The sequence below is a fragment of the Chiloscyllium punctatum genome, chromosome 6, assembly GCF_047496795.1.
Source record: "Chiloscyllium punctatum isolate Juve2018m chromosome 6, sChiPun1.3, whole genome shotgun sequence".
Taxonomy (NCBI): Eukaryota; Metazoa; Chordata; class Chondrichthyes; order Orectolobiformes; family Hemiscylliidae; genus Chiloscyllium; species Chiloscyllium punctatum.
The window spans coordinates 9,127,800-9,154,728 of record NC_092744.1 but is presented as its reverse complement, the minus strand read 5'-3'; the positions used below and the strand labels follow the sequence as shown (position 1 = coordinate 9,154,728).

Below are 26,929 nucleotides of genomic sequence, written 5' to 3'. Positions count from 1 at the left end.
CACCTCTGACCTCTACCCATAGACACTTTTAGCCTTCACCTCTGACCTTTCCAGGCCATCAGGAATGTTCACACCAAAGCTTGGAGCAGCTGCTGTCCAGGCACAATGTGGAAGGACCACTGTCTGAGATCTTTCTGTCAAAGTTAAATGGATGTCTGTTCAGTTTCTGGACCCTCCCAGTGCCTCAGATGTATGTAAATATAATTCTGCACAAGTAAGAAATTCCTTGGGTTTGTTTGTTGGATAGAGTCAAACTCCAATATTTGTTTGTCCCTTTAAATGCTACTCTACGGAACTGACTGTGTATATAAAGATATTTTTTAAAGTATATTTTTGAATTAAAAGAAGTGTTACAACAAGAAGCAGGGATGCTAGAGAAATTCAGCAGGTCTGGCAGCGTATATGGAGAAAGAAACCGAGTTAACGTTTCGACTCTGCGTGACCCTTCGTTGGAAGGAATGCTGCAGTTTTGGCTTCCTCGTGTGAATGGGGTTTCTGCTTTGTTCCTCTGTGCAGGTACTTGGTACAGAGGAGGAGTGGCGTGGGGGAAACATACCTCACACAATTGGTGGAGGACAGAAAGTGCGACTGTTGAAGGAAGAGATGCAAAATCACGCTGACCGCGATGATCTTGTGGTGCTGTTCACTGACAGGTACAGTGTGTGCTTGAAACGGTGATCTCATATTTCAGTTTCCTGGAAAACTGCACTGCTCAGTGACATTTGGGTGGACAATTTTGTGGAACCTTGATCTATTGAATCCAAACATTTGCTGTGTTTTGGTGCATGGAATTAATAACACCTTTTTAATGCCATGTCTAACTGAAGGGAACGTAGGTGAACTGCTGTGTCTGAGGTGATAGAGCCTGAAGGGTGAGTTCTATTTGCGCATCATCTGACCAATAGAGGAAGGAAATTTTCATCCTGTCTGTGGTTGACTGCTTTCAACACTTTTTAAATACTCTTCAAACCAATTCTTAAGTTTAGAAATAACTTTCTGTGGCTTTGACTATCATTGAACAACACAGTGAACGGTCTAAATTCTTGCCAGCCACTTTAAGCTTTAATTAACATCTTTGTGCCTCTTTCTCAGTACTATTTTTGTAACATTCTCTTTCCATAGACATGAACATTAACTCCCAGATGTTGATTATTTATTCACTGGGTACTATTTCCTCACCCAATTTTCTCTTTTAGCACAGGGCTCTTGTAGCACACTGGTAATGTCCATACATCTGGACCAGGAGATCCCTACTCATACTTGTGTCATAAGGTTGATTTAGAAGGTAAACACCATCATGGACCTTCTCCTGAAAATTATTTTTTTTAAATCAATACGCAACTTTTGGTACAGCAGCTGTTGACTGTCATTTGCTTAACCTTTGACTTCTACTGCTTTAGGGAATGAGAGTAAGAATTTAATGACGGCACGGTGGCACAGTGGTTAGTACTGCTGCCTCACTGCACCAACGACCTGGGTTCGATTCCAGCCTCAGGTGACTGTGCGGAGTTTGCACATTCTCCACGTGTCTGTGTGAGTTTCCTCCCACAGACCAAAGATGTGCAGGTTGGATGGTAGTCATGATATGGAGATGTCGGAGTTGGATTGGGGTATACAAAGTTTAAAAAAATCACACAACACCGAGGTTATAGTCCAACAGGTTTAATTGGAAGCACTAGCCTTCGGAGCGCTGCTCCTTCATCAGGTGGTTGTGGAGTATAAGATTGTAAGACACAGAATTTATAGCAAAAGTAACTGAAATTATATATTGATAAAGACCCTGGATTGTTTGTTAAGTCTCTCGTCCGTTAGAATGACCATGATCGTTTCACTTCTTTTCCATGTAAATCGCAAAACGTTTTTAAAAAGTTACATTCTCAAGTGAACTTTAACAATTGGTGTCAGCCCAGACAATGTACTGTATTGGGTATTAGCACCGCTCTGTGCTGCTGTCTGTGCCATAATGTTTAGACTGATTCTAATCTAAAAAATGAATTAATAGAATCTTACATGGATTCATGCAGTTTTTGAGCAAAGTACAATGTAACTCTGCAAGTACAAGTTCACCCCACAAACATATATGTGTATGCGTGTGTTTGTGTGTGTGTGTGGGGGGGGAGGAGGAGGTCGTGGGGTTGTGTCTGAGAGTGTGTGTGGGTGTGTGATACACTCACACTCTCACACACACACGCACAATCCCATGACTGCGCTCTCTCCCCTCCAGATCATGGTCATTCTAACAGATGAGAGACTTAACAAACAATCAAGGTATTTTTCAATGTATAATTTCAGTTACATCACACTGTAAGCTTTTGCTTAAATTCTGTGTCTTACAATCTTATACTTGACAACCACCCGATGAAGGAGCAGTGCTCCTAAAGCTAGTGCTTCCAATTGAACCTGTTGGATTATAAGGTAAAAACAATGACTGCAGATGCTGAAAACCAAATACTGGATTAGTGGTGTTGGAAGAGCACAGCAGTTCAGGCAGCATCCAACGAGCAGCGAAATCGACGTTTCGGGCAAAAGCCCTTCATCAGGATGAAGGGCTTTTGCCCGAAACGTCGATTTCGCTGCTCGTTGGATGCTGCCTGAACTGCTGTGCTCTTCCAGCACCACTAATCCAGTATCCTGTTGGATTATAACCTTGGTGTTGTGTGATTTTTAGCCTGGTTAGATGGGTTGGCCATACTTAATGTAGGGTCATGAAGATAAGATGCAGAGGGGACCGCTCTGGGTGGGATTCTCTATAGAGAATCGACGCAGTCTCAATGGGCCGAAAGGCTCCTGTACTCACTGTAGGAATTCTATGAATTTATCACTGGAATTAATATCAGAACTGAAAGTGCCTGGATGTTGGCGTATCCACAATGCAAACTCAAACAGTTAATATCTGGGGCTAATCCCTGCTGTTAGCACAATGACAGAGAAAAGCTGTCTCAAGAAAGTAAAAATTGTTAAGCCAAGAGATATCTTTGCAGTTGAAGGGGGTTTGCTGCTTTCAGGTTTTGACATCACTTACAGCATAAATCCTCTAGAGGATTTGTACTCAAAAAAAAATGTTGTGTGGTACAGTACACCACAGAAATCAGAAAGTTGTAGGCTTTTTATCCATCGCTTAGGTTTATTTATAAAATAAAATGACGAACTGCAGACGCTGCATATCTGAAACAAAAGCAGAAATTACTGGAAAACAGCAGGTCTGACAGCGTCTGTGGGAAGAAAGCAGAGTTAATGCTTTGAGTCCAGTGACTCTTCATCAGAATAATTACATTTATTTGATCACAGTCAGGTAGAATTAAGAGCGTTATGAGTGACCACGGTGGTTTGTGTGCAAAGAAGGAATAAAATCAGGCGAGGTTGCAGTTCTGGAACTAGTCGCTGGTTCCTCTGCCCCCACCTCCCACTCCGTTGCTCGCGTCTGGTCAGAAAGTATTCAGGCCTGGCTGCATTGCTTTCCATTCTGATGTCTCCCACTAGCTCCTGATCAGCCCACGATGATAGCTGTTTGAATGAAGCAGCAGAGGGTTGGTGGCTGTCTAATTCTTTTCCACAGCAAGACTGAAAACACTAGATGCATGTTATACCAATAGGATAGGTACTATATTGACAAATTTAGGGTGAGAAGGGAAAGATTTAAAAGGAACCTATGGGGCAACATTTTCACGTAAAGGGTGGTACGTGTATGGAATGAGCTGCCAGAGGAAGTGGTGGAGGCTGGTACAATTACAACATTTAAAAGGCATTTGGATGGGTATATGAATAGGAAGGGTTTGGAGGGATATGGAAGAAAGTGAGGACTGCAGATGCTGGAGAGTCAGAGTTGAAAAGTGTGGCGCTGGAAAAGCACAGCAGGTCAAGCAGCATCCGGGGAATAGGAGAGTCGACATTTCGGGCATACGCTCTTTATCAGGAATGGGTTTAATCCCAAAGCATCGATTCTCCCACTCCACAGATGCTGCCTGACCTGCTGAACTTTTCCAGCACCACACCTTTGATTTAGAGGGATATGGGCCAAGTGCTGGCAAATGGGAGTAGATTAGGTTGGGGTGTATCTGATCAGTATGAACGAGTTGGACTGAAGGGTCTGTTTCTGTGCTGTACATCTCTGTGACTCTAAGATTCTGCACCTAGGTACCTTGGTGCCATAAGTTGTGATTTGCAAACTTCTCACTGTACTCCTGTGAGTACATATGACAAAAAACTTAATTCAATTGAAAAGAGCACCTCTATAGTTCAGTTTTCCAGTTCTCTAATCTTGATTGAGATTAGTTAAGTGGTGTTTCAGCAGGGAAAGAGGAGATGGGGAGAGCTCCCTGGTCTTTGAGAGACCTTCCTGGGGTCAGGAGCTGGAAGCAAATCACCCTTTAATTAACCCTAGATTGAAGGAGCATGAACCACTGCCAATAAAAAGGGCCTGCTCTTTAATGAGCTTGTCCTTTTTTTTTGAAAAACTAATCCACAGGATGTGGTATAGGCCAGCATTTCTTGACCATCCCCTAGGAGATAGTAACATGGTTGACTCTAAACTATGGGAAGGAGTCACCTGTAGACCAGATCAGGTAAAGACCCTTCCTTCCCTAAAGGATGTGATTGAACTAGATGGATTTATCCTGATAGTCATCTATGGTCAACATGAGATTGTTAATTCCGGATTATTTTGTAATGAATTGAAATATCACCATCTGTCGTGGTGGGACTTGAACCCTAGTCCCCCAGAACATTACCTGGGGTCTCTACATCAGTTGCCTAGTGATAATACCACTAGGCCATCGTCTTCCCACTTGAGGTGGACTTCCCACTAACTTATTAAGTTGGTGACCCCACCTTCTCTGCAAGGAGGTACTTCATTCAGTCTAAATTCACACTTTACCCTGAACATGTACTTTTTCTGTCTTGACATTTTCAGCAGGGCTAAAATATTGTTTCATGTTTCCTTTAGGAATCTTTCTTGCCACAACAAGATCCTCTTATCTGATCATTCCTCATCTCTGTTCCCTCAGATCCCTGAGATGAACTTTAAGTTGCTGTCCACTGTACTTGCAAAGTGAAAGAATATAATGGAGAAAATGTAATTTTAACACTTTGCATTAAACTAATTTTTAAAAACTGTCTGTAATGTAAAAAATGTTTTCCAGTAATTTTCACAGGAGTTGGCCCTATTTCCCTCCATTATTTTTCCACTCATCTTTGCCAGAGTTACAGCAGGAGATCAAGAAATCTCTGCAGGAATTTTGCCCTGTTAACTTTACCCTTAATTAATTCATTCTGCTCTGTGCATTTTGAGCTGAAAGCCATACAATAAAGGTCTGACAGATCTCTTCACCAAGAAAAATTAATTGGCTTAACTAAGAATGTTCAAAGTGCTGCTTTCACTTCAAATATGCTTTTCTAATTCTGAAGAAATTTGACAGCTACAATGGACTGTAAACTGAATGTACACAAAATAGCTCCAGATGTACAGAATGCTCTTGGTAATGGTTCCATTAAATGCAAGTTTGGCTACCCTGGTAGTAATCTCCAATTCTTGTCTTTACTTCAGAATGATCAACTTACTCCCTCCTTACGTGTCAGTGTAGTATTCCAAATTTGTCTTAATTATAACATGCCAGAGTATGTAAATCACTGGGTCCACAGCAGGATATGAGCTGTAATTTGGCACATTCACTCGCCAGTGCAGGGCGGGCCATAACAATGACTTTGGGAAATGTAAAACGTTATTCTGCTGTGATGTTTGGAGCATAATACGTCAGGACAGTTCGAGCTTTATTTTGCTTTTATCCTGCTGCAACTGACGTGGTTGTGCTTCATTTGTGGTGGCAATGGTTTTAAAAAGTGGTGCAGGGCTCCAGTCTCTAGCTCAGAGTTTGTTGTTTTTAATCGAGGACAAATATTCATGGCTGAATCCAACTGCCTACGCACGTAGCTCCTGGAAGAGTTAGTCTGACACTTTGGCTGCTGAATAATCTGCTGAATAATTTGTGAAATCTATCCTTCTGAGATCAACGAAGACTGGGATCTGGGTCTGATGCACACCAGAGAGAACTTTCATCAAATTTACCAGGGAAACAATTGAAGCTAAGGTGCATTTGGCACTGTGTTGCTGAATGAGGAAGAAATGGCCCTAGTGGTATTATCGCTTGACAATTAATCAAGACACCTAGGTAATGTACTGGAAAGCAAAAACAAAAATTGTTGGAGAAACTCAGCAGGTCTGACAGCTTCTGTGGAGAGAAAGCAGAGTTAACGTCTCTGGTCCAGTGACCACTCTTCAGAACTGTTGTGGAGATCCATGGCAGATGGTGGAATTTGAATTCAATTTAAAAAAAAGGAAATAGAATTCAGTAAAAATCTGGAATTAAGAGTCTGATGATGACTATGAAGCCATTGTCTGATTGTTATAAAAATCCATCAGGTTCATAATGTCCTTTAGGGAAGGAAATCTGCCATCCTTGCCTGGCGTACATATGACTACAGACCCCCACATCATTGTGGTTGACTCTCAACTGCCCTCAGAGCAATTAGGGATGATAAGTCAAAGTTGGCCTACCCAGTGATGCCCATTTCCTATAAATACATACCCAAAGACAAATCCTTATTGAGTTTTCCAAGATTATCTGGCCTAGTTCCCTTGGTTACCAGAAAGATTGAGCATATGACATTTGGCTCTGTTAACTTGAGTGGACATGGCTCAAATTTGATTCTTCTTTGTTTCATCAACCTTTCATCCTGTCCCTGCACCTACCCCCAATTATCCACTTTTTAGTTAAAAGGGGGATCGATTTGGTTTAACATAGACCACACCCACAAGACAAAAAAAGTCTCCCTGCACCAACGTTTGTGCTGATGTTCATGCATGACATTTCAGAAATATTTTATGGTTCATCGTCCGTGTCCTAAATGGTTTCTTTCTGTGCTGTAGTTTGTCTGTGGGTCCCTAGTACTAAATGTCATGAGTATACTGAGGAACTGTACCACTAAAGATTGATACAGTGAGCAACAGAGGATATAATTGGCTGGTTCTATCGGCTTATGCCTGAAACGTTGATTTTTCTGCTCCTCGGATGCTACCTGACCTGCTGTGCTTTTCCAACACCACACCCTTGACTCCAATCTCCAGCATCTGCAGTGCTCACTTTTGCCTGGTTCTAATTAGATATTTGTAAATTGTTCTTGCTGCATTAGTGGCAGTCTCCAAAAACCTTTTTCTTCTTTCACTTTATCTTGCAGTTTTAAGAATTCCTGGGAAATGGTAGGTTTATTTTTATTGCACCTTATCTACATCCTAATCGTACCCGAGTTATGTTAGTGCACTGGATCGATAGAATCTCCGGTGAGAGAAAGAGTTAATGTTTCAATTCAATGACCTTTTCAGCAGAACATGCTCATAAACTGTGTCGTTGACCTGAAATGTTAACTCTGCTTCTCTCTCAAAGCTGCTGTCTGATCTCTTTCGTCTTTATAGAACATTCTGATTTGGTCGATCAGATTTCCAACATTGGCAGCATGTTGTTTTTCGGGGAACACAACTGCAAATTCTGGAAGCAAATTGCAAATGAAAATAAAGCTGCAGATTGTGGGCAAAGATTAGTTCCTTAATGTTCTTTTAAAAAAGGTAGTTAGTTGCCTATGGCTAATCCAGTTTGCATATATCATTGGTCCAATGTCAGTACGATGCAGAATCTCTGGATCAAAATATTAGTGCTGATATCAGGAAGGGCTGATGAAGGGCTTTTGCCCGATTTCAAAGCTCCTTGGATGCTGCCTGAACTGCTGTGCTCTTCCAGCACCACTAATCCAGAACCTGAGTTTCTCCAGCAATTTCTGTTTTTGTTTCCGATTTCCAGCATCCACTGTTCTTTTGTTTTTTGTTCAATGTGGTTGATTAACTGTCTACTGATTGTTTCCTTGCAAACCATTATCAAGATTGCCACATGAACTGTGGTATGTTGTTGGGAACTGGCCAAGTACACTATTAAACAGAAGCAACGTAATCCAAACGCTGTAGATGAGAACAAAAACACAAAATGCCAGCAAAGTTAGGTTGCTCTGCTACGCTGTTGCATTTCAATGTTTTTTTTACTGCATACTTCATGTCACTTTTTCTGAAGCGAGTTGCTCAGACAGGAGAAAATAAGCAACTGGTGTCGACATCACTGAAGAAATATCTGCTGAGATTGCCAAAAAAATGCTTTTGCCACATGGTGAAGAATCTCTGGTTGATGCAGCAGAACCCTGGAAAGTTTGCATTTTGTAAATGGAACTTGGAATAATTCTGACTCCTTTGTGCGACCTCTGTGTATGCATAATCAGTCTGATTTCTGAGGACCGAGAAAGTTAAAATGTCTTGCTAACCAGTTGTAAGAAATTACCCTCCACCCTATCTCAACAGCTGTTTCATTTCAGTTTTGCAGTTCTTTCCATTGAAGGCTTGATGTATGCCAGAAGAGAGTTTATCAACTGCCCGATGACTTGTACGTCAGCTGCTTCTCGTGACTTTTTCACCTGATAAGTCCCAACAAGTTGCATAGTTTGGTTGGAGGAGCGGAGAGGTAGACTAATAGTTGATGTAGAATTCTTTTTGTTCAGCTAGGGGAGGTGATGGTCTAGTGGTAATATCACTGGACCGTTAATCCAGACACCTGGGTGATGTTCTGGTGACCAAGGTTTGAACCCTGCCACAGCAGACAGTTGGATTTGAATTCAAATTTTAAACAAATCTGGGATTAGAGGTCGAATGATGATATTTAAACCATTGCTGTCTGTCAGGGGGACAAACCCTAATGTTTTCACTAATGTCCTTTTAGGGAAGGAAACTGCCATCCTTACCTGGTCTGGCTGACATGTGACTCCAGACCCACAGCAACATGATTGACTTTTAACTGCCCTCTGGGCAATTAAGGTTGGGCAATAAATACTGACACAGCCAGTGACACCTTTGTCCTGTGAACAAAAAGTAATTTTGCAGAGTATAGCATTGCTGTGTAGCAATCGGTTACCGATTCCAAATTGTCCTTGCAAAGGTGCAGGTGAGTCATAGCCTTGAACAGCTGAAGTCTCTGGGGATGTGTAGATACCCACAGGATGTTCCAGGATTTTGACCCATTGACAGTGAAAGAACATAGTTACAAGTCAGGACAATGTGCAACTTGGAATCAAACCGAATTGTAACGTGCACATGAATGAATGCAGTGCAACATTTGTAATTTCACCTCTCAGTGCTATCTTAGGTATAGGGTATCTAGGTATAGATGCTTTGCATTGTTACAGAATTGAAATAGTAAAAAAAAAGACTAATATGGGAATACGGAGTTTAAGTAATTCAGAATGATAATAAAACTGTATCTTTAAAGTACTCTAGTTACAGTCCTTCCTCACTGAGTCTGTGCCCACCACTCTTCAGGCACTAACTGTTGGTGGCCAGTTGCACCTCTCCAAAACCTCCAACAATGCGGTGTCCCATGCTGAACCCACACTCGCCCCGCAACCAGGAGTCCCTAGCTCCTGGACATACCACACTGCCGCCATTACAGCTGCCATCTTGCCAACTCTGGAGTCCCCTGCTCCAGCCTGCAGCATCCAGGAGCCCCATCCACTTGATTCCTGAAGAAGGGCTCGTGCCCGAAACGTCGATTCTCCTGCCCCTTGGATGCTGCCTGACCTGCTGCTTTTCCAGCAACACACTCTCTTGACTCTGATCTCCAGCATCTGCAGTCCTCACTTTCTCCTAGAAGATTTCAGCCTACTGCGAATCCTCTTGCAAGGATGCCTTCCTTGAAGAAGCTCTCTTCCTCCCTCTACAAGGATCTCAGTGAGTCCCTCTCTCACTGCCCCCCCCCCCCCCCCCAGGTCATCTCCTCTGCCGGGAAGCTCTTCAGCCATGTTCTCAAACAGCCTCGCTCCCACAGCCACATCTCCTTCCTCAGCACCTGTCTACGGAACTGACTGACCCCGCACGGACCCCGGTCTCCGTTCAGATCAACAAAATTTGGACCCAACCGGGACAACCAGTACCTACAACAAATCCGAAGCCTCCAGCAACAGACCTCCCTCCAGATCCCCCATTCCTGAAGAAAGGATCATGCCCGAAACGTCGATTCTCCTGTTCCTTGGATGCTGCCTGACCTGCTGCGCTTTTCCAGCAACACATTTTCAGCCCCATCCACTTACCCTTCTCAGAGTTGCTGTCTTCTCCGACAGGGAGAAGATGAAAAAAGGAAGAAGACAGGAAAGAAGGAAGATGGAAAGAATAAGAAAGAGAGAAGGAAGTAGCTGGTCTGGAGCAGACAGGCTTAGAAGCCCGAACATGCCTGTCATGCTTGTGCCACCATCTTGGAACTAACCTTTGTCAGCTCAGGCTGGTGTTATCTTCCATCGCATTCCTACAGCCCTTCCATTGAGCTTCTTGGTGCCTCTTATTTGAAAACATTGATTCTGTAGAAAAACGGTGGTCAGGTTCCCAAAAAAAAAAAGAAAAGAAAATACCCCATATTCCATTCACACTGTTTTGTTTTTTTAACATCATGCACAAAATTTTTTAAAAATAGCTAAAGGGAGGGAATTATTTGCAAATTTGTACCAAGAGAGCAAGGAGCTAGAGAACACCGTTTGGCCTTCTCCACCATTTAGTAAGAACATAGTGACTCTGTTATGGACTTACTTTCCTGTCTGCCCACCATCATCTTTGATTTTCTCATCTATCAAAGCTCTAGCTAACTTTCCCTTGAATAAATTCAATAATCCTGCATCCACTGCTTCCTGGGGAGATCGGTCCACAGGCTAGTGATCTTCTGAGAGAAAACATTTCTCCTTCTCTGTGTCTAAAAGGGAGACTTCCGCTTTTTAAATTGTTCAAGTCTCCCACACAAGAGGAAACGTCTTCCTGTGTCCTTCAGATCTTATGCGTTTCAATAAGGTTCATCTAAACATTCTTCTAAGCTGCAATTTTTCAAAACATTAACTCTTTATTCCAGAAATGAGCCCAGTTGCCTTTCTCTAATCTGTTTCTAATGCAATTACATCCATTTTCAAAGAGGGAGACCCCAACTGTACTCCATATGCCAGACATGATCTCACTGGCTTTGTATGCTGACAGTAAAACCTGCATATTCTCATGTATTTCATTCCCCTCTCATACAATACCAACATTCCATTTGCTGTGGGATTGTAACAATTTGTGATGTATATGCCCTTTGCTGTGTAATCCCTCTCCAGGAATTGGTTTAAATCAGTTGGCTGGATCATTGGTTTATAGAGCAGTGTGATGCCAACAGCAGGGTTCAGTACCCATCACCAGTTTGAGATTACCATGAAGAACTCTCTCAACCTCTTGCCTCGCTCGAGATCTGGTGGCCCTTGGGTTAAACCAACACCAGTTGCTTCTCTCTCTAATGAGAGTATCTCCTATGGTCTGGTAAGACTATGGGAACAAAACAACAACAGTCCCTCTCCATTTAAAGACTTTACTGCTTTTCTGTTCTTCCTCCCAAAGTAGACACTTGCTTAGTTTCCATGTTATATTTGATAAATATTTAGCTATTCACTTTACCTGTCAATATCTCTCTGCTGCCTCCTCCTGACAACTTACTTTCCTACCATCTTAGCTGAAGGGATGGAAGCAGAGGGCTATCATTCAGCGGAACTATTTTCAAATTTGTACCAAAGACAATGGAGACATAGGACCTGGAGAACATTGTTTGGCTGTTCCACCATTTAATAAGAACAAGCCAACTCTGGTTATAGACTCAACTCCATTTTCCTTGTTGCATCGTAAAACTCAGCAGCCACAGTGAAGTATAAACAACAGAAATGTTTCCACCACAATCCATACGTTTATGGCTTTGGCACATCCCTCATTCCACCATTACCATCAAATGGCAGGGGAGTGGAGAGAGATCAATCCTCATTCAGGGAGGTGTATGGAAGGTGCCATCTGAAGTACCAAGTAGAATTTAAGAAGAGCTGCCACTCTGATGAAGGTATAACACAGGACTGTGTGCCAGCTAAACAGTCTAATCCCGCACATCTTTGGACTGTGGGAGGAAACCCACGCAGATACAGGAAAAACAGGCAAACTCCACACAGCCAGTCGCCCAACAGCGAAGCAGCATTTCTTTCCCTCTCTTTCTATCTCAACATCTTCACCGTCGTCAATAAATGGAGCTGGCATACACATGTTCCCTTTGTCCAACTCATCCATATAGATTGTTAAGGAGTTGAGACTCCAGTATGGATCCCGAGGGCACTCTACTAGTTAAAACCACCAACAAGACTCATTATCCCTACTTTTTGCTTCCTAGAATCATAGAATTTCTGCATCATCAAGTCCACACCGACCCTCTGAATAGCATGCCATCCTGATCCACTCTTCCTACCCTATTCCTGTAACCCTGCGTTTCCTATGTCTAATCCAACTAGCCTGCACACTATGGGCAATTTAGCATGGCCAATCCAGCCTAACCCCACACATCTTTGGACTGTGGGAGGAAACAGGAAGAAACCCATGCAGACATGGTGAGAATGTGCAAACTCCACACAGCCAGTCACCCGAGGATGGAATTGAACCCGGGTCCCTTGTGCTGTGAGGCAGTAGTGCTAACCACTGAGTCACCATTCTGCCCCAGGTTGCTATTAAGTAACAAATCCTTTATCCATGCTAATATGTTGCCTCCAGACCATGTGCTCTTATCTTGTGTAATAACTTTGCTGCAGCATCTTATCAAATGCCATTTGGAAGTCCAAGTACACCACATCCCTTTATCTCAAACATGAATTAATTAGTTAACAATAAGTTCCCTTTCATAAAGTCATGTTGACTCTGCCTGATCATACACTCATTCAAGTGTTGTACTCTAAGCTTCTTAATAATGGATTTTAGCAATTTCCCCCGACAGGTATTGAGTCAACTGGCCTATAGGTTCCTGTTTTCTATTTTGTTTCTTCCTTGTGTAAATGCCTAACGTTAGCAATTTTCAAGTCTATTGGCCTCCTTTCAGAATGTAATGGATTGTTGAAAATTATAATCAAAGCATCATCTATCTCTGCCAAAGAGTGTGGTGCTGGAAAAGCACAGCCGGTCAGGCAACATCCGAGGAGCAGTAGAGTCGATGTTTCAGGCATAAGCTCTTCATCTGCAGTGCCCTGGTGAACAGCTTATGCTCAAAATATCGACTCTCCTGCTCCTCGGATGCTGCCTGACCGGCTGTGCTTTTCCAGCACCACACTTTTTGACTCTGATCTCCAGCATCTGCAGCCCTCCCGTTCACCCACATCTCCTATCTCTGTTCACACTTCTGTTGAGACCCTAAAATGCAGGCTGCCATATCCTGGTGATTTGTTAGCCTTCAGGTTGAATAGTTTTCTTAGCACCTTTTACCTGTTGATTTATGATTGATTGATTGTTTTAGCTCCTCACCTCTGTTCGCCTGTTGATTTTTCACTATCTTTGGAAAGTTTTCGAAATGGTTCGTGAAGACAGCCACAAAATGACTATTAAATGCCTCTGCTATTTCCTTGATTTCCATAGTTAAAAATCACACATCATCAGGTTATTGTCCAACTGGTTTATTTTGAGGCACTAGCTTTCGGAGCACTGCTCCTTCATTTCCAAGATAATTTCTCCCTGCTCACTCTGTTGAGGACTGGAACTCACTTTAGTTCCTCTTATGATTTTTAAATACTTGCATAAACTGATACTATCTGTTTGTACACGACTGGTTAGCTTTACTCAAACTGTTATTTTTTTAAGCTATTCTTTGCTGGTTCTTAAAATCTTGGTTAGAGACAAAAAACTGCAGATGCTGGAATCCAAGGTGGACAGGCAGGAGGTTGGAAGAACACAGCAAGACAGGCAGCATCAGGAGGTGGAGAAGTCAATGATTCAGGTATAACCCTGCTTCAGGACTGGAGGTTGGGGCTAGGGGGAGTTGCAGATAAGGGGGAGTGGGGGGAAGGGTTATGGGTGGGGAGAGTAGTGGAGTGGCGAGGTGGGGACAGGTGAGTACAGGTGATAGGTCGATAGGAGAAAGCTTTTGACATATCATTAACTTTTATGGTATTCTTGTTTTGCCTTCATTCTTTTTTAAATCTTTAAGTTTTTAATTCAGCCACTAATAATTCATACTCCTCAATGAGACGCTGTCATTCTCTTGGATAAACCTTTTGCAGAATTACATGTATAGTCAAGTCACCTGAGTTCACCTTTTATGTTTTGTTAATGCCCTGAATCCCATATCCTTCAGTGTTGCTGTTATTAAGGGGCATATGAACTACTCCCACAAGTGACCTCTTAGTTTTTCTCCTTGTTTCTCCCAAATTGATTCCACATCTGGTTTCTACGAGTTAAGGTCTTCTCTCTGCATTGTACTAATCAAAATCTTAATTCACACAGCTACCACACCACCGTTTCAATCCAGTACTGAGTGAAGTGCTGAACATGGTGCCTCCATAGAGAAGGGATCCAAAATTTCAATGCCACATGGTCAAGTTTGTAAAATGTTACCAAACTAATAGGAATTGTATGTCTAGAAGAGGTTTACCTTCACGAAGAACCAAGATACACGGCCACTGAAATGTTGAACTGCACAGGTGAAACAGTATGAGCCACGTCAGTCAATATGGTCATCAAACTGAATGGTACTCTGGTCAGAATCCATCTTGAATGCAGTGTCGAAAAAATAAAGGATGATCTTTGATTATTGGAGTCAGTGAAGAGAACAATGATGAGGATCGTGCCTTGTGTCAAAGGCTGGGTTCCAAGGAAACACAATAGCTGTCGTGATTGTCACCAGGTCAGCCAGATGGACCTCACAGAATATGAGTTCCCTGACTGGGGCTGTTAACCTGGTCCAATCAGGGAGTCGTAGCTGACAGATAAAAAGGGAGTGTCTGGAGGGATGGGGGATTCTTGCTGTGGGTCTGTATATTATGCACTTGTTAATGAAATTGGACTGTCTTATATGTACTTGTCATTGTTACGGTTTTGTGGAGATTGAAAGTGGGATTTGAGGTTTGTCCTCATTTCCCTGAAAACTGGTTGGCTGGTAGGGTTTGGGGTCTGGCCTTGCTCCCCGCCATTGTATACAGCTGTTAATGTTCACTGTTTTGTAAACTGTATCATTTAATAAAATAAGAGTATCAGAAATACTGACTCTGAGAGCTGCCTCTGAAGAGGCAATATTCAATTCAAGGACTGTTGCCTGACGTGCTGTGCTTTTCCAGTGGCACACTTTTCAACTCTGATCTCCAGCACTTTCTCCTAAGGACTGTTCATGTGTATATAAAAGGTGACCTGGTGATGGAATGCTGGCCTCTGTAGAGTTATTTCAAAAGCAGTTTGGATGTTTTTTTATTCTTAATCGTGGAAGGAGGCCATCAATGGCGTGCTTTTCTGGAGGTAAATAAGATCAGCCACTGGGGAGAAAAATACTGGAACATTATATTAAATCACATTATGTTTCATTAAAGAGTACAAAGGAAGATAGGCTTCAGAGAGTGAAAGATAAAGAAGAGATGTTTCTTTGTACAGGAGGACAGTACACAGAATACCTTTCAGATGAAAGGGAAACCCAGATCTTATTCAAGATATAATTGGATGTTATATTAGGGATCTTTGCATGAATCTTATGGGATAGATAATAATTGGTCAAATGGCCTTCTTTGTCACAACTTTTGTGTGATATCTATAGATAATTAACTTAGCCTTATATATAATTATATATCCAAGGCAGGATTAAGAGTGGCTGGCAGTGTTCCCATCTGTCTGCTACCCTTGTCTCTCTACAGGATGTGGGTTTGGAAGGTGCTGTTGCAGGATCCTTAGTGAATTTCTTCAGTGCATTTTGTAGATGGTTTACTCTGCTGTGACTGAACATCAGTGGACAATTAAATAGGGACGACAAAATGAGGATGAGGCCCTATTAAAATAACTTTATTTACAAAATAAAACTGAATGAACCACGGATGCTGTAAATCAGAAACAAAAACAGATATTGCTGCACATACTCTGCAGATCTGGCAGCAACTGTGGAGAGAAATCGGTGTTAGCATTTCAGGTTGATTGACCCTTTCTCGTAACTGAGAAACCCAAAACATTTCTGAGGCAGTATCACTTGACCCAAAATATTAACTCTGATTTCTCTCCAGACTTCTGCTGCCAGACCTGCTGAGCTTTTGCAGAAATTTCTGTTTTTGTACCTTGACTTACACTTCCCCAACAGAGAGGCAGCAGAGACAACAAAATATACAGATCTTTCAAAACACTGCAATAGCGTCATTCCCATGAACAATTAGGGAAGACCAATTAATATTGATTTTACCAACCTAAAAACATCCCACTTGTGCATGCTGAAGTTGCAAGTAAGCAATAAACATCTGCAGAGTCTGGCTTAAATGGCTTTTTTATATCCTGCAGTAGAATTGCAAAATAGTTCTTTAATCTGTTTTGGTTTTGCGACTTGTAAACTTGCAGGGTGTTTGTAATGCAGAAACAAACTAATTTAAATAATGAAATTAGTGTGGCGTGGTGGCTCAGTGGTTAGCTCTGTTGCCTCACAGCGCCGGGTTCAATTCCAGCCTCGGGCAACTGTCTGAGTGGAGTTTGCACATTCTCCCAGTGTCTGCGTGGGTTTCCTCCGGGTGCTCCAGTTTCCTCCCACAGTCCAAAGATGTGCATTTTAGGGCGAATTGGCCATGCTAAATTGCCCATACTGTTCAGGGATGTGTAGGATAAGTGCAGTAGTCAGGGGTAAATATTGGGTAGGGGAATGGGTCTGGGTGGGTTACTCTTCGGAGGGTCGGTGTGGACTGGTTGGGCTGAAGGGCCTGTTTCCACACTGTCTGGAATCTAATCTACTGACGTCACCAGGCTACAATTATTTGGAGATGAATCGCACAAAAATCCTGTGTGTTTTGGAGTTTGTGAGAAGGACTTTAAGGAATGTGCATCTATCATATCATATGCCATTTTAGTAAGTGCTGCAGGACTGCAGCATATTTACTGATTTACAGTAAGTAATTAAGGAATGATCAAGATGATTTGTTATCTGTAACCAGATTTTATCCAAGTCTGCTGCTGGTGTCAGAAGTACAGATATTGTACTGTTTGACTGTATAAGACTGCTCCTGAGAACTGATTGTATTTTTAAACAAACAACATAATCCTTTTGGTTTGCGGTGAAAGCGGTAAATGGAGTTACATGTTAATCTTATCTGATGTTTGACAGATGTTCCAGTTGTACGAACATCTGGATTATGAGGGCTGTAAAACTGCAGTATTTCAGACATCCCTTCTGTTGTTATTTTCAAAAAGTAGCAAAGATCCCATGTGGGAAGTAAAAACAGAAGTTGCTGGCAAAGCTTAGCAGGTCTGGCAGCATCTGTGGAGAGAAATCAAAGTTAACGTTTCGGGTTGAGTGACCCTTCCTCAGAACTCGACGTGGGAAGTGTCTAATTATTCTCCTTTTGAACCTTCCTTATTCATATTTGCATACATGGAGAGCCCCTTCAGGGCTTTTGCCCGAAACGTCGATTTCGCTGCTCGTTGGATGCTGCCTGAACTGCTGTGCTCTTCCAGCACCACTAATCCATCATTCAGCACCTCAAGCCTGCCCAATAAGATCACATTAAACTGTTTGTAACTTTAGTGATAACGTCATTCCTGCCTACCCACAATAAGATTTCAGTGGCAATGACAGTCCTTGAGAAGATGGTGGTGCTCTGCCTATTCACGCTGAGGCGAGAAGGAAATGGAAAAGAAAACATAACTGTCCCTGTCTGGACACCAGTCTCTGATGCTATTCTGTAAAAATAATTCTTCATTGGCTACTATGCAGTTCCTCAAATGTATAAGGTTTTTTTCAAAAATGGAAAATGCTAAAAATACATATCAGCTACATTTCATGAACAGTTTGTATTTCCAGCATGTTTAGTTTTTCTTTCTTTTAAATGTTGTGCTGCAAGTTTTGAGAATGTGACAGCAGTGATCAGTGCCACTCGTGGGACAGCTGTTGATAGGTGCGTGGCACTGAGCCACAGAGAGCAGCCCCTGGTTTATTCACTCTTTTCACACTGAGTTGTGTTGCTTTCAGAACCCCTGGTAAGTTAAGGAGGATACAGTTCTGCAATGTACAGCTGGCCTTCCTGTGAACTGGAAGTACTGCAAGGAAAGCTTAACCCCTTCTGTACACGACACTGACCCAGCTAGCTCAAAGCCTGTTTCGATACCAGAAACCCGGCTGTTCGTACTACATTCTCCTGAGAGTCCATCACCCCCCTACCTTTTCCAAAGCAGCATACTTGTTAGAAATGGGGATAGCCACAGAAAACACCTGCACTACCTGACTCACCTTTCCTGGAGTTAACCCATCTTTGTGACTGTATCTATGGCTTTTCTCCTTTCCTATAACTGCCATCCATCACATCCCCTAGCTCTTGTAAATTCCTCATTGCCTGTAACTGCCACTCCGATCGATCTATGCGATCTAATAGGATCCTCAGCCAATGATACTTCCTGCTAACATGGTACAATCATCAGTAACATGGAAACTCTCCCTAAAGAGCATATCACTCTACTAAAGGCCAGCTTTTCTCCTTCACAATCTACAGACCAGAAACTAGCACCATCCTTTTGCTCTTTAAAAAAAATGGTGCTCCAGGTTACCTTAGTACTTATGGTTTATATTTCAAAAATTTAATCAAGGGACAGATTTTAGTAAAACATATAATTAAGAAAGAGCCGATTCTACACACACTGCAGACTTACAACAAGGTTACACATTAAAAACTATGCACTTACCTGTTCCTGTGCTGTGAACTCTCCCACACAGGTACCTCGAGGGGCAGCTATGAATTTTGCTGTTTGCTAATTTTTCCTAGGCATACTCCAATGTCCAGAGATACATGGGCTCAAACTGCAAAGGCAGTAACTGTGCAGATTCACTGCTGTGTCAGTTAGCAGTGTCGGTTTCTTTCTGTCTCTCCCTCACTGACCATGTGTTTGCTACCTTTCGTCTGTTTTCCTCCTTTTTAAAAGTGCCATTGTTTTGACGTTTCCCCCCAAAATTCCAAAACAGTGCAACAGCATATAAAACAGTAATTGCTGTTCCTGGAATTTGAGGAAATCCCTTCCAACACCTAAAATACCTCTTTAAAAGGAGCAGCTCTTGCAGCCACGTTTTTCTGTCCTCCATTTTGGATTACCCAGAATCCCTCAGGGTTTTGGGTTGCCACTTAACTATCCAATGAAATGGCAAAGCAAACTATTAGATTGGCAAGAATGTGCCCACCACCATCCCCTCCTTAAAAATGATCAGCAATACATATTAGCTTTGCTTGTCGGATAAGTTATTGTTCTCTTAGAAATTTTGGATTCTTGCATCAATCCTGATGGGCGAAAGGCTTCAAAACAAATCTCTCTTCAGCAATAAACTGGGGGATAATCAAAACTGTTGTCACCAGATCTTGGGAGTTGTTGAATCGTTGTCACCCCAGTAGGCCTGTGTACTATTCATCTCTACATCAGGTCTTCATCTTCCATTCCTTTTCCTCATTCCTCAATAAATGAAACATTGCCCTTTTATGACTAGACTATAGATCTAACTGGATAAGTCCTGATGCTCAGAGCACATCTCCTTTTCTCTGTGTCTTTAATGGGTGTGTGTTGGTGAGAATGAGCAAGACCACTTCAGTGAAGGCTAAAGCATTGTCAGAGAAATATGAACTGTAAAGATAACAGTGTAGTAGTTGGCAAGGGAACATTCAAGAATGGATCTGCAAATGACACACATGATGCTGCATACCCTGTTTAGGCAAGGGTTTATGCTCGAAACGTCGACTCTCCTGCTCCTTGGCTGTTGCCTGACCAGTTGTGCTTTTCTCGCACCACAGTTTTCTATCCTGTTTCGGCAGAGTATGTTCATTGATCTGGAGTTTTATTTTAGTGCTCAAAGTTTCCTTTTTACATTAAACCTGTTACAGTGACCTTTACTTTGGCAGTTCATAGAAGGTTTGAACATCACAGAATTCTACTTCCTGAATAAGTGAGAGTTAGACACCCTGGATGTGCTGAAAATTATTTTTGCTCCTCTTTCATGTATCTGTGCTTGGAAGTTAATTTTCTTCTTTGCAAATTAAACAAATATGAAGAGGAACATTTGAGATTTTCCATCTTTGTGTTTATAATTTGAGGATAAGATACTACATGGAGGTGAGTGGCTCTTGTTAAGATGTGATTATTTGGGAATATATTATGTTCAAAAGAATTTGGTTTATTTTTGTTTGCAGTTATGATGTTCTCTTTGCGAGTGGACCTGAGGAGCTACTGAACAAGTTCCAGCAGTTCAACCACAAGGTGGTATTCGCTGCTGAAGGGCTGATCTGGCCAGATAACAGGCTTGCAGACAAATATCCCAAGGTTCGCAGTGGAAAGAGATTTCTTAATTCAGGAGGTAAGAGTTGCTCGAATGTGAATGCATTGTTATTCCATTTCCGATTTTGTAAAGACCGAACCAGTTTATCTGAGGTGAAACTTGAACACTATAGTGGATAGGGTGAATAGCCAAGGCCTTTTCCCAGGATAGGGGAGTCCAAAACTAGAGGCCATAGGTTTAAGGTGAGAGGAGAAAGATTTAAAAGGGACCTAAGGGGCAACCTTTTCACACAGAGGACTGTGCGTGCATGGAGTGAGCTGCCAGAGGAAGTGGTGGAGGCTGGTACAATTACAACATTTAAAAGGCATCTGGATGGGTATATGAATGGGAAGGGTTTGGAGGGATGTGGGCCAGTTGCTGGTAAATTAGACTAGATTATTTTAGGATATCTGCTCGGTGTGGACAAGTTGGACCAAAGGGTCTGTTTCCGTGCTGGATAACTCTATGACACAACAGCAGTTAACTGGGCAGATGATGATGGCGGAGAACGGAACAGCAAGATAAAAACTCAGGAAGGCAAATAGCCCCTTCACCAACCATGGACAGACCAGGTCACTGTTAACTGCCTGCCAATGCAGGGTTTGGATTCATTTCCCCCTTCTTCATTCTGTTGCTCCTGTAGCCTTTTCTTCCTCTTACCTTGCAATGACTTCACTGTTAAAGCCTTTCTCACTTTCTTTCCTTCCTTTTTTCTCTCTATCTCTTTCTCTCTGCCCTCGCGCTCTATGGCACACATCTGAGGGACCACCATTGGTATAATTATTTGCTCTCATTGGTACAAATCTCAGTGACCTTGGGTTATATCGCAGCCTCGGGCGACTGTCTGAGTGGAGTTTGCTATATCCGCGTGGGTTTCCTCCGGATGCTCTGGTTTTCTCCCACAGTTCACAGATGTGCAGGTCAGGTGGATTGGCCATGCTAAATTGCCCTGTGGTGTCCAGGGACATGCAGGCTAAGTGGGTTAATCATAGGAAAGGCAGAGTTGCAGGATTGGTTGGGGGGGGGGGAGGTGGAGGGGAACGTCTGTGTGGGATGCTCATTGGTGGGTTGGTATGGACTCGATGGGTCCAATGGCCTACTTCCACACAATAGGGATTCTATGATTCTTTGCTTTAACTCAATAAAACAAAAGGAATACAGGATCCATTTGATAACTTCTACTCTTCTCCAGTTTTGAAAGTAAATGTTTGCTGTTGAGTAGGATAATGGCTGTGAAAGAACTGATGTTGAAGCTGAATTAAACTCCAAACAATCTGCTGGTGTCACAGGCTCTGGGAAGAGAGAAAGCTGTCTAACATGAAAGTTCCCAGACTGGTGCATCATCTCTGGGTCCTGATAGCCTTTGTAATGACACCTAACTAGCCAATGTAATTTATATTTGTAATAAACTACATATTGGCATTAAGACAAGTGCTGCTTGCTCAGACTCTATGGTATCACTGCTAGTTGGAGAAGTCTTTAGATAGGAAAGAGGATTGAGGGTGCTTGTGGTGTGCTGATAGTGTCCTTACCTCTAAGACAGGAGGCCCATTTTCCACTCCATCCCCCCCCCACCTCCAGATCTGTGTCATAACATATCTAAATACTTTGATTAAACTATTAGGATGATTTTGTTATAACATCATGACTGGTAACAATATTTTGAAAGGTTTTGCTTTGTAAGTTTCCACCGACTTTTTTTGGGCACATTGCCCCACTATTAACGACTATGATCCATTTAAAAAGACTATCAAGTAAAATTAGTGGTGGGGTGAACTAATCTCAAGCCACCAGTGGTTGGTACCATAATATATGATAGATGTGTCTTTGTTCCGAGCTATTGTTAGAAATTACAGCACACATGTACCGCATCACATACTCTACAGGATTCCACACTAGAACTGAGAACTTTGAGGTAGCAGGAAGATCACATTCCTAAGCAGAAAGCAGAGGGCTTGGATTTGGCTTCAGACTGTCCAGGAATTGAGGATTCAGACCCGAGCAACGGAGTTCTCATTTTAAGTAAAGCCACGGAGAATCTAGGAGATAATAAGCAGCAATTGCTGCATTCACCATTTTCCAAATAGGGTGCTGTGTATCTTTCGTGATCCTTCAGAATGATTTCCTTTCCGACCACTTGTCTGTACTGTATCTCACAACTTTGACAAAGTTCCCAAGAGCCTGAGCTTCAAGTCTCCACCCTGTTTTCTCAAAAGGTAAACACTCAGAGTGAAGTGATTGCAGACATTCCTGATTCTCTGGTGATGTCAGCAATTTACAAAAGAAACTGTTTAAATCCTTTGGCCCAAGGCAACTCATCACAGTGTAAAACAGCCTCATTATATTTCAGAGATACCGTGTCAGATTATTTTGATTGCTAGTGCTTTAATATCAGTTATACAAGGTAATAGAATGCTTGCATTTATTAATCTAACATCTTTGACCCCTCAATATTTCCCCATTCTAACTGAATGACGAGGCATTTTGAAAAGCTGCAAGTCAGTAGCCTCAATTTCTGACTGAGACAAGAAAATGCACAATTTGGCTCTGTAAACGTGGCAGACTGCTGACAGCATGCTCTGTCTGCTGCAATAAAACTAATTGTTATAGCCTGCAGGATAAGATGTCAATATTCCACAACAGAATTTAGCAGCCATTGGGTAGGTTTTTGATCAGTACAATGTAATATATCATACCAGCAATAAATTGTCTGAAACACTCCTCCTGTCAGTCTGATTGATTATGTTCACAGCTTGTGTATAGTTAGTATGCTGGGCTCCTGGAGTAACGTTTGAATCAATAGCTTTCTGGTACAAAGGCAAAAGTGCTAGTTATCTTCCCTCAATAGCACTTTCCAAACTAAGACCACTATAGGTCATTCTGCTATAATACATGTTTCGTTAATGCGAATTCTCTGTAACGTGATTGACAAATTGGGGACACTGTTTCTATAGCATAAACTTTTAAAGTGTGTATTGGTTATGACGCCATTCTGACCCCGTTATATGGTGCTGCTGTGACTCTATTTTCTCATAACACGGGATTGCATGAGAACGGAACTACCATGTTATAGCAGAACTGGCTATACAATCTCAAAGGGCAGCAGATACATTGAAACACCACCACCACTACCTGCAAGTTCCCCTCCAAGTCTCCACCATCCTGACTTGGAAATCTTTCGCTGTTGCTGGGTCAAAATGCTAGAATACCCTCCCTTATAGCATTTTGGCTTCACCTACACTACATGGACTGCAGTGGTTCAAGAAAGCAGCTCACCACCACGATCTGAAGGGCAACTAGGGATGGGGAATAAATGTCGGCCCCATCCAGGGACACCCACATCCCATGAGTGAATGAAACAAGTCTTCAAAAAAAGCTGACATCCATGTTCATTTGTAGTGGTTGTGATCACTCAGTCATTTGTACTCTGAATAGGAATAATGATATCTGTATATAAAACCACAAAATTGAGGGTATGTTTAGTTTTTAAAGATACAAGACCGTACAGTAAACCGAGCCAGGAGTGCACCAGTTAGTCAAATATTCCGGATAATTAAGAATACCACATAATCGATGTAAAAGCGCACACTAAGTAATAAATATGGAATGCAGGGGGTGAACACATCATTGTTATACTTTATTTACAGCATAAATCACTTAAATAATAACACAACTTTTCCTTAAATAAAACTTACAATTAGAGAGCCTTCTCAATCACACCCTCAACTGACTACTCGCATATCATGGCATTTGAGAATTTGACTTGAAATCGAATCAATTGTAGATATTTCAGGTGGCTGTTTGAGTAACAAGCATATTTGTATTCACTTTAATAAATTAAAAAAGTAGAATAATTGGACAGAATAATGCAGTAAATGTTGTGATATTTGAGGTCTATCATTTTTGCTGGTTTATTAAGAGTGCTAGTTCATAAGGTGCTGATTAAAACAAAGTTCGCTGTAGTATATTTTTGACAGTACAGATTCGATGGTTTGAGGGGTCTCTTCTGTACTGTGTCGTTCTATGATTCACCTCTGAGTGGGACAGTTTTAACAATGATGTTCTTTCACTTTGCACCATGTAAACTCTCAGCTTTTAGATTAAAACTACAGGCTCCTTTTGATGTCTTTTGATTTTGCAACTGATGCAGTTTGGCAGATAATTTTGTTCTGCAATCCTTGTCTCTTCTTTCAGGAATCATTGGATATGCTTCTTCTATAAATCGCATTGTAGAGAAATGGAAACTTCAAGATAATGATGATGATCAGCTGTTCTATACCAAAACTTACGTGGATGCTTTAAAGCGAGTAAGTAAATTCTGGAAAGAAGATAATAACTATTGTTATTTAGTATTAATTATAGTCTGTAATGGCTGGCTACTTTTCTCTTGATTTTCCGGACACAGAATAGCATTTGCAATAACTTCTCAGAACTGTAATGGTGCATGATTCTTTTGGAGGATTAATTTCTGTCTCTCTCCTCTTCTAGCTTTCTCTCAACATAACTTTGGATCACAAAAGCAAAATTTTTCAAACCTTGAATGGAGCTGTAGGTAAGTTCTGAACCTCTGCTTACAGTATCATCAGCGTGACATGATAATGAGATGCAAGTATCAGGCAGCTGGTACATCTCCATTAACTTTCCACAATTTATTTTTTATGACACACTTTTATTTTCCAATCTCAATCATCAAGAGAAGTGACTGAAGTGATGCAGAGCTTGTGTTTGTAAATTGTATTTTACTTCAGAATTGATAATGTTATGCACACAATTCCTTTTCAAGTGTCACTGTAATATTCTTAATTTGTGGATGATTTTATTTGGACCTTTTTAACTTGATGTTTTGAGCAAATTTTGACGCAGATGGGCTCAATTTCTATTTAAAACGGAGCTAACTCTGATTACATTTAATGCTAAAAGAGATATAACATCACTCTTGTTCTGCTATCAATCGAGGCTATAAACTGAGATAGAAAGCCAGGCTGCATCACCTTCAACATTTAATAGTTTTAGCCTTTGTATTGTCACTTAGTGAAGTTGAGTGTGAAATTGAGCAGACCTATTAATGGGTTTCTGCCCTGATCACTCAGTGAGATTTAGCATATGAGGGAGGGATAGGGTTGGAACAGAAAAGCAGCATCGCTTTAAAAATCAAAAAATCCAATCACGTTGTGAAACTGTTTCTGCAAACTAAAAATTTAGACATCAACATTTTGCACTGTGCATGTTTTACAAGCTAGTCAGATTTGTATTGGTGACAAAAAGCAGGGCATAGCCAATCTGAGCAAAGTAATGAACGATGTCTTTAGCAGTGTGGTCCAGTGGCGTTCAGCAATAATCTGCAGAGCAATGACTCAATTTGGCTCATGCCAGAGCCACCTAGTCTCGTATCCGCCCAGCGTTGGTCAAAACATCGGCTGGTTTTTCATTCACTCCCACCCTTCCCATGCCATCTCCGGTAGCCGCTGACAAGCTCGGGCAAGACGGTGGGGGTAAAACCAGTGTGTGGGTCGCACTGCCTATTCCACTCCCCACCTGGTAGGATTCCCCTACTATGACACATTCCTGATGAAGAGCTTATACTTGAAACATCGACTCTTGTCCTCAGTGGATGCTGCCTGATCGGCTGTGCTTTTCCAGCACCACACTTTTTGACTCTGATCTGTAGTCCTCACTTTTTCCCATACTATAGGGCAAGGCCAAACCCAACCCCAGTCACTGTGACCACCCAAGATTATCATACTGTATGGCAACATGAGCAAGTGGAAACCCCTGGTGGATCAGCTACAGGCCGAAGAGCAAGGGTGTCCTCCTGTACCTGGCAGAGGCCCGCTCCAGTCGACCTGACTGGCCCCCATGACGTGGCTTTATCTAACTTCAAACATCACCTGCTCCATGGCTCCTTGTTGGTGATTCTCAGCCACCCTAGTAGTGCTCCCAGATGTCTGGTTGGTTGCTGGTAAAAGGCCTATCCTTCCACATGACCTTGGGCTTCCCCATTGCCTGATGGTCATAAATTCACTCAGTATTTCCCAGTCACGTATGTTCCCAACTTGACAGCCAACAGGCAGGTCCACCATCTCTCCTAAAATTCAGCCCAGGCTCAAAAGAATAGAGGTCAAGTTGAGCTTGATGCCCTGGACACCATTTGACTCGACCATATCATCTTGGGGCCTCCTCAAACTCGGATGAGGGAGGACGCTGCCTTGGCTGGAGTTACCTAGCACAATGCAAGATGGTGGTGGCGTTCAGAAGCTGCATGAGATTGCAGCAAACATTCCTCAGGACAATGTCCTCCGTCCATGTTTCATGAGTGACTTTCTTCCCATCATACAGTCAGAAGTGTTTGCTAATGATTATACAATGTTCGGTTCCATTCGGGGTAACTCAGATAGTGTAGTGGTCTGCGCCTACATGCAGCAAAACCTGGGAGAACTTTGGATTAGTCCTGATAAGTAGCAATTGACATTCATACCACACCAACAGCCATTGCCAGACAACAGAATTTGGCCATCATTCAAAGC

The 26,929-nt window shown here is 42.1% G+C and overlaps 1 protein-coding gene across 2 annotated transcripts in view; it reads left to right on the top strand.

The window, feature by feature from the left end:
- plod2 (procollagen-lysine, 2-oxoglutarate 5-dioxygenase 2) overlaps positions 1-26,929 on the top strand; it is a 171,348-nt gene that overhangs the window by 68,858 nt on the left and 75,561 nt on the right. For both annotated transcript variants that reach the window (XM_072572006.1, XM_072572007.1), the window contains exons 3-6: positions 517-653; positions 20,281-20,444; positions 24,600-24,712; positions 24,894-24,957. In XM_072572006.1, the coding sequence (XP_072428107.1) occupies positions 517-653; positions 20,281-20,444; positions 24,600-24,712; positions 24,894-24,957 (478 nt within the window). The remainder of the gene's footprint in view (positions 1-516; positions 654-20,280; positions 20,445-24,599; positions 24,713-24,893; positions 24,958-26,929) is intronic.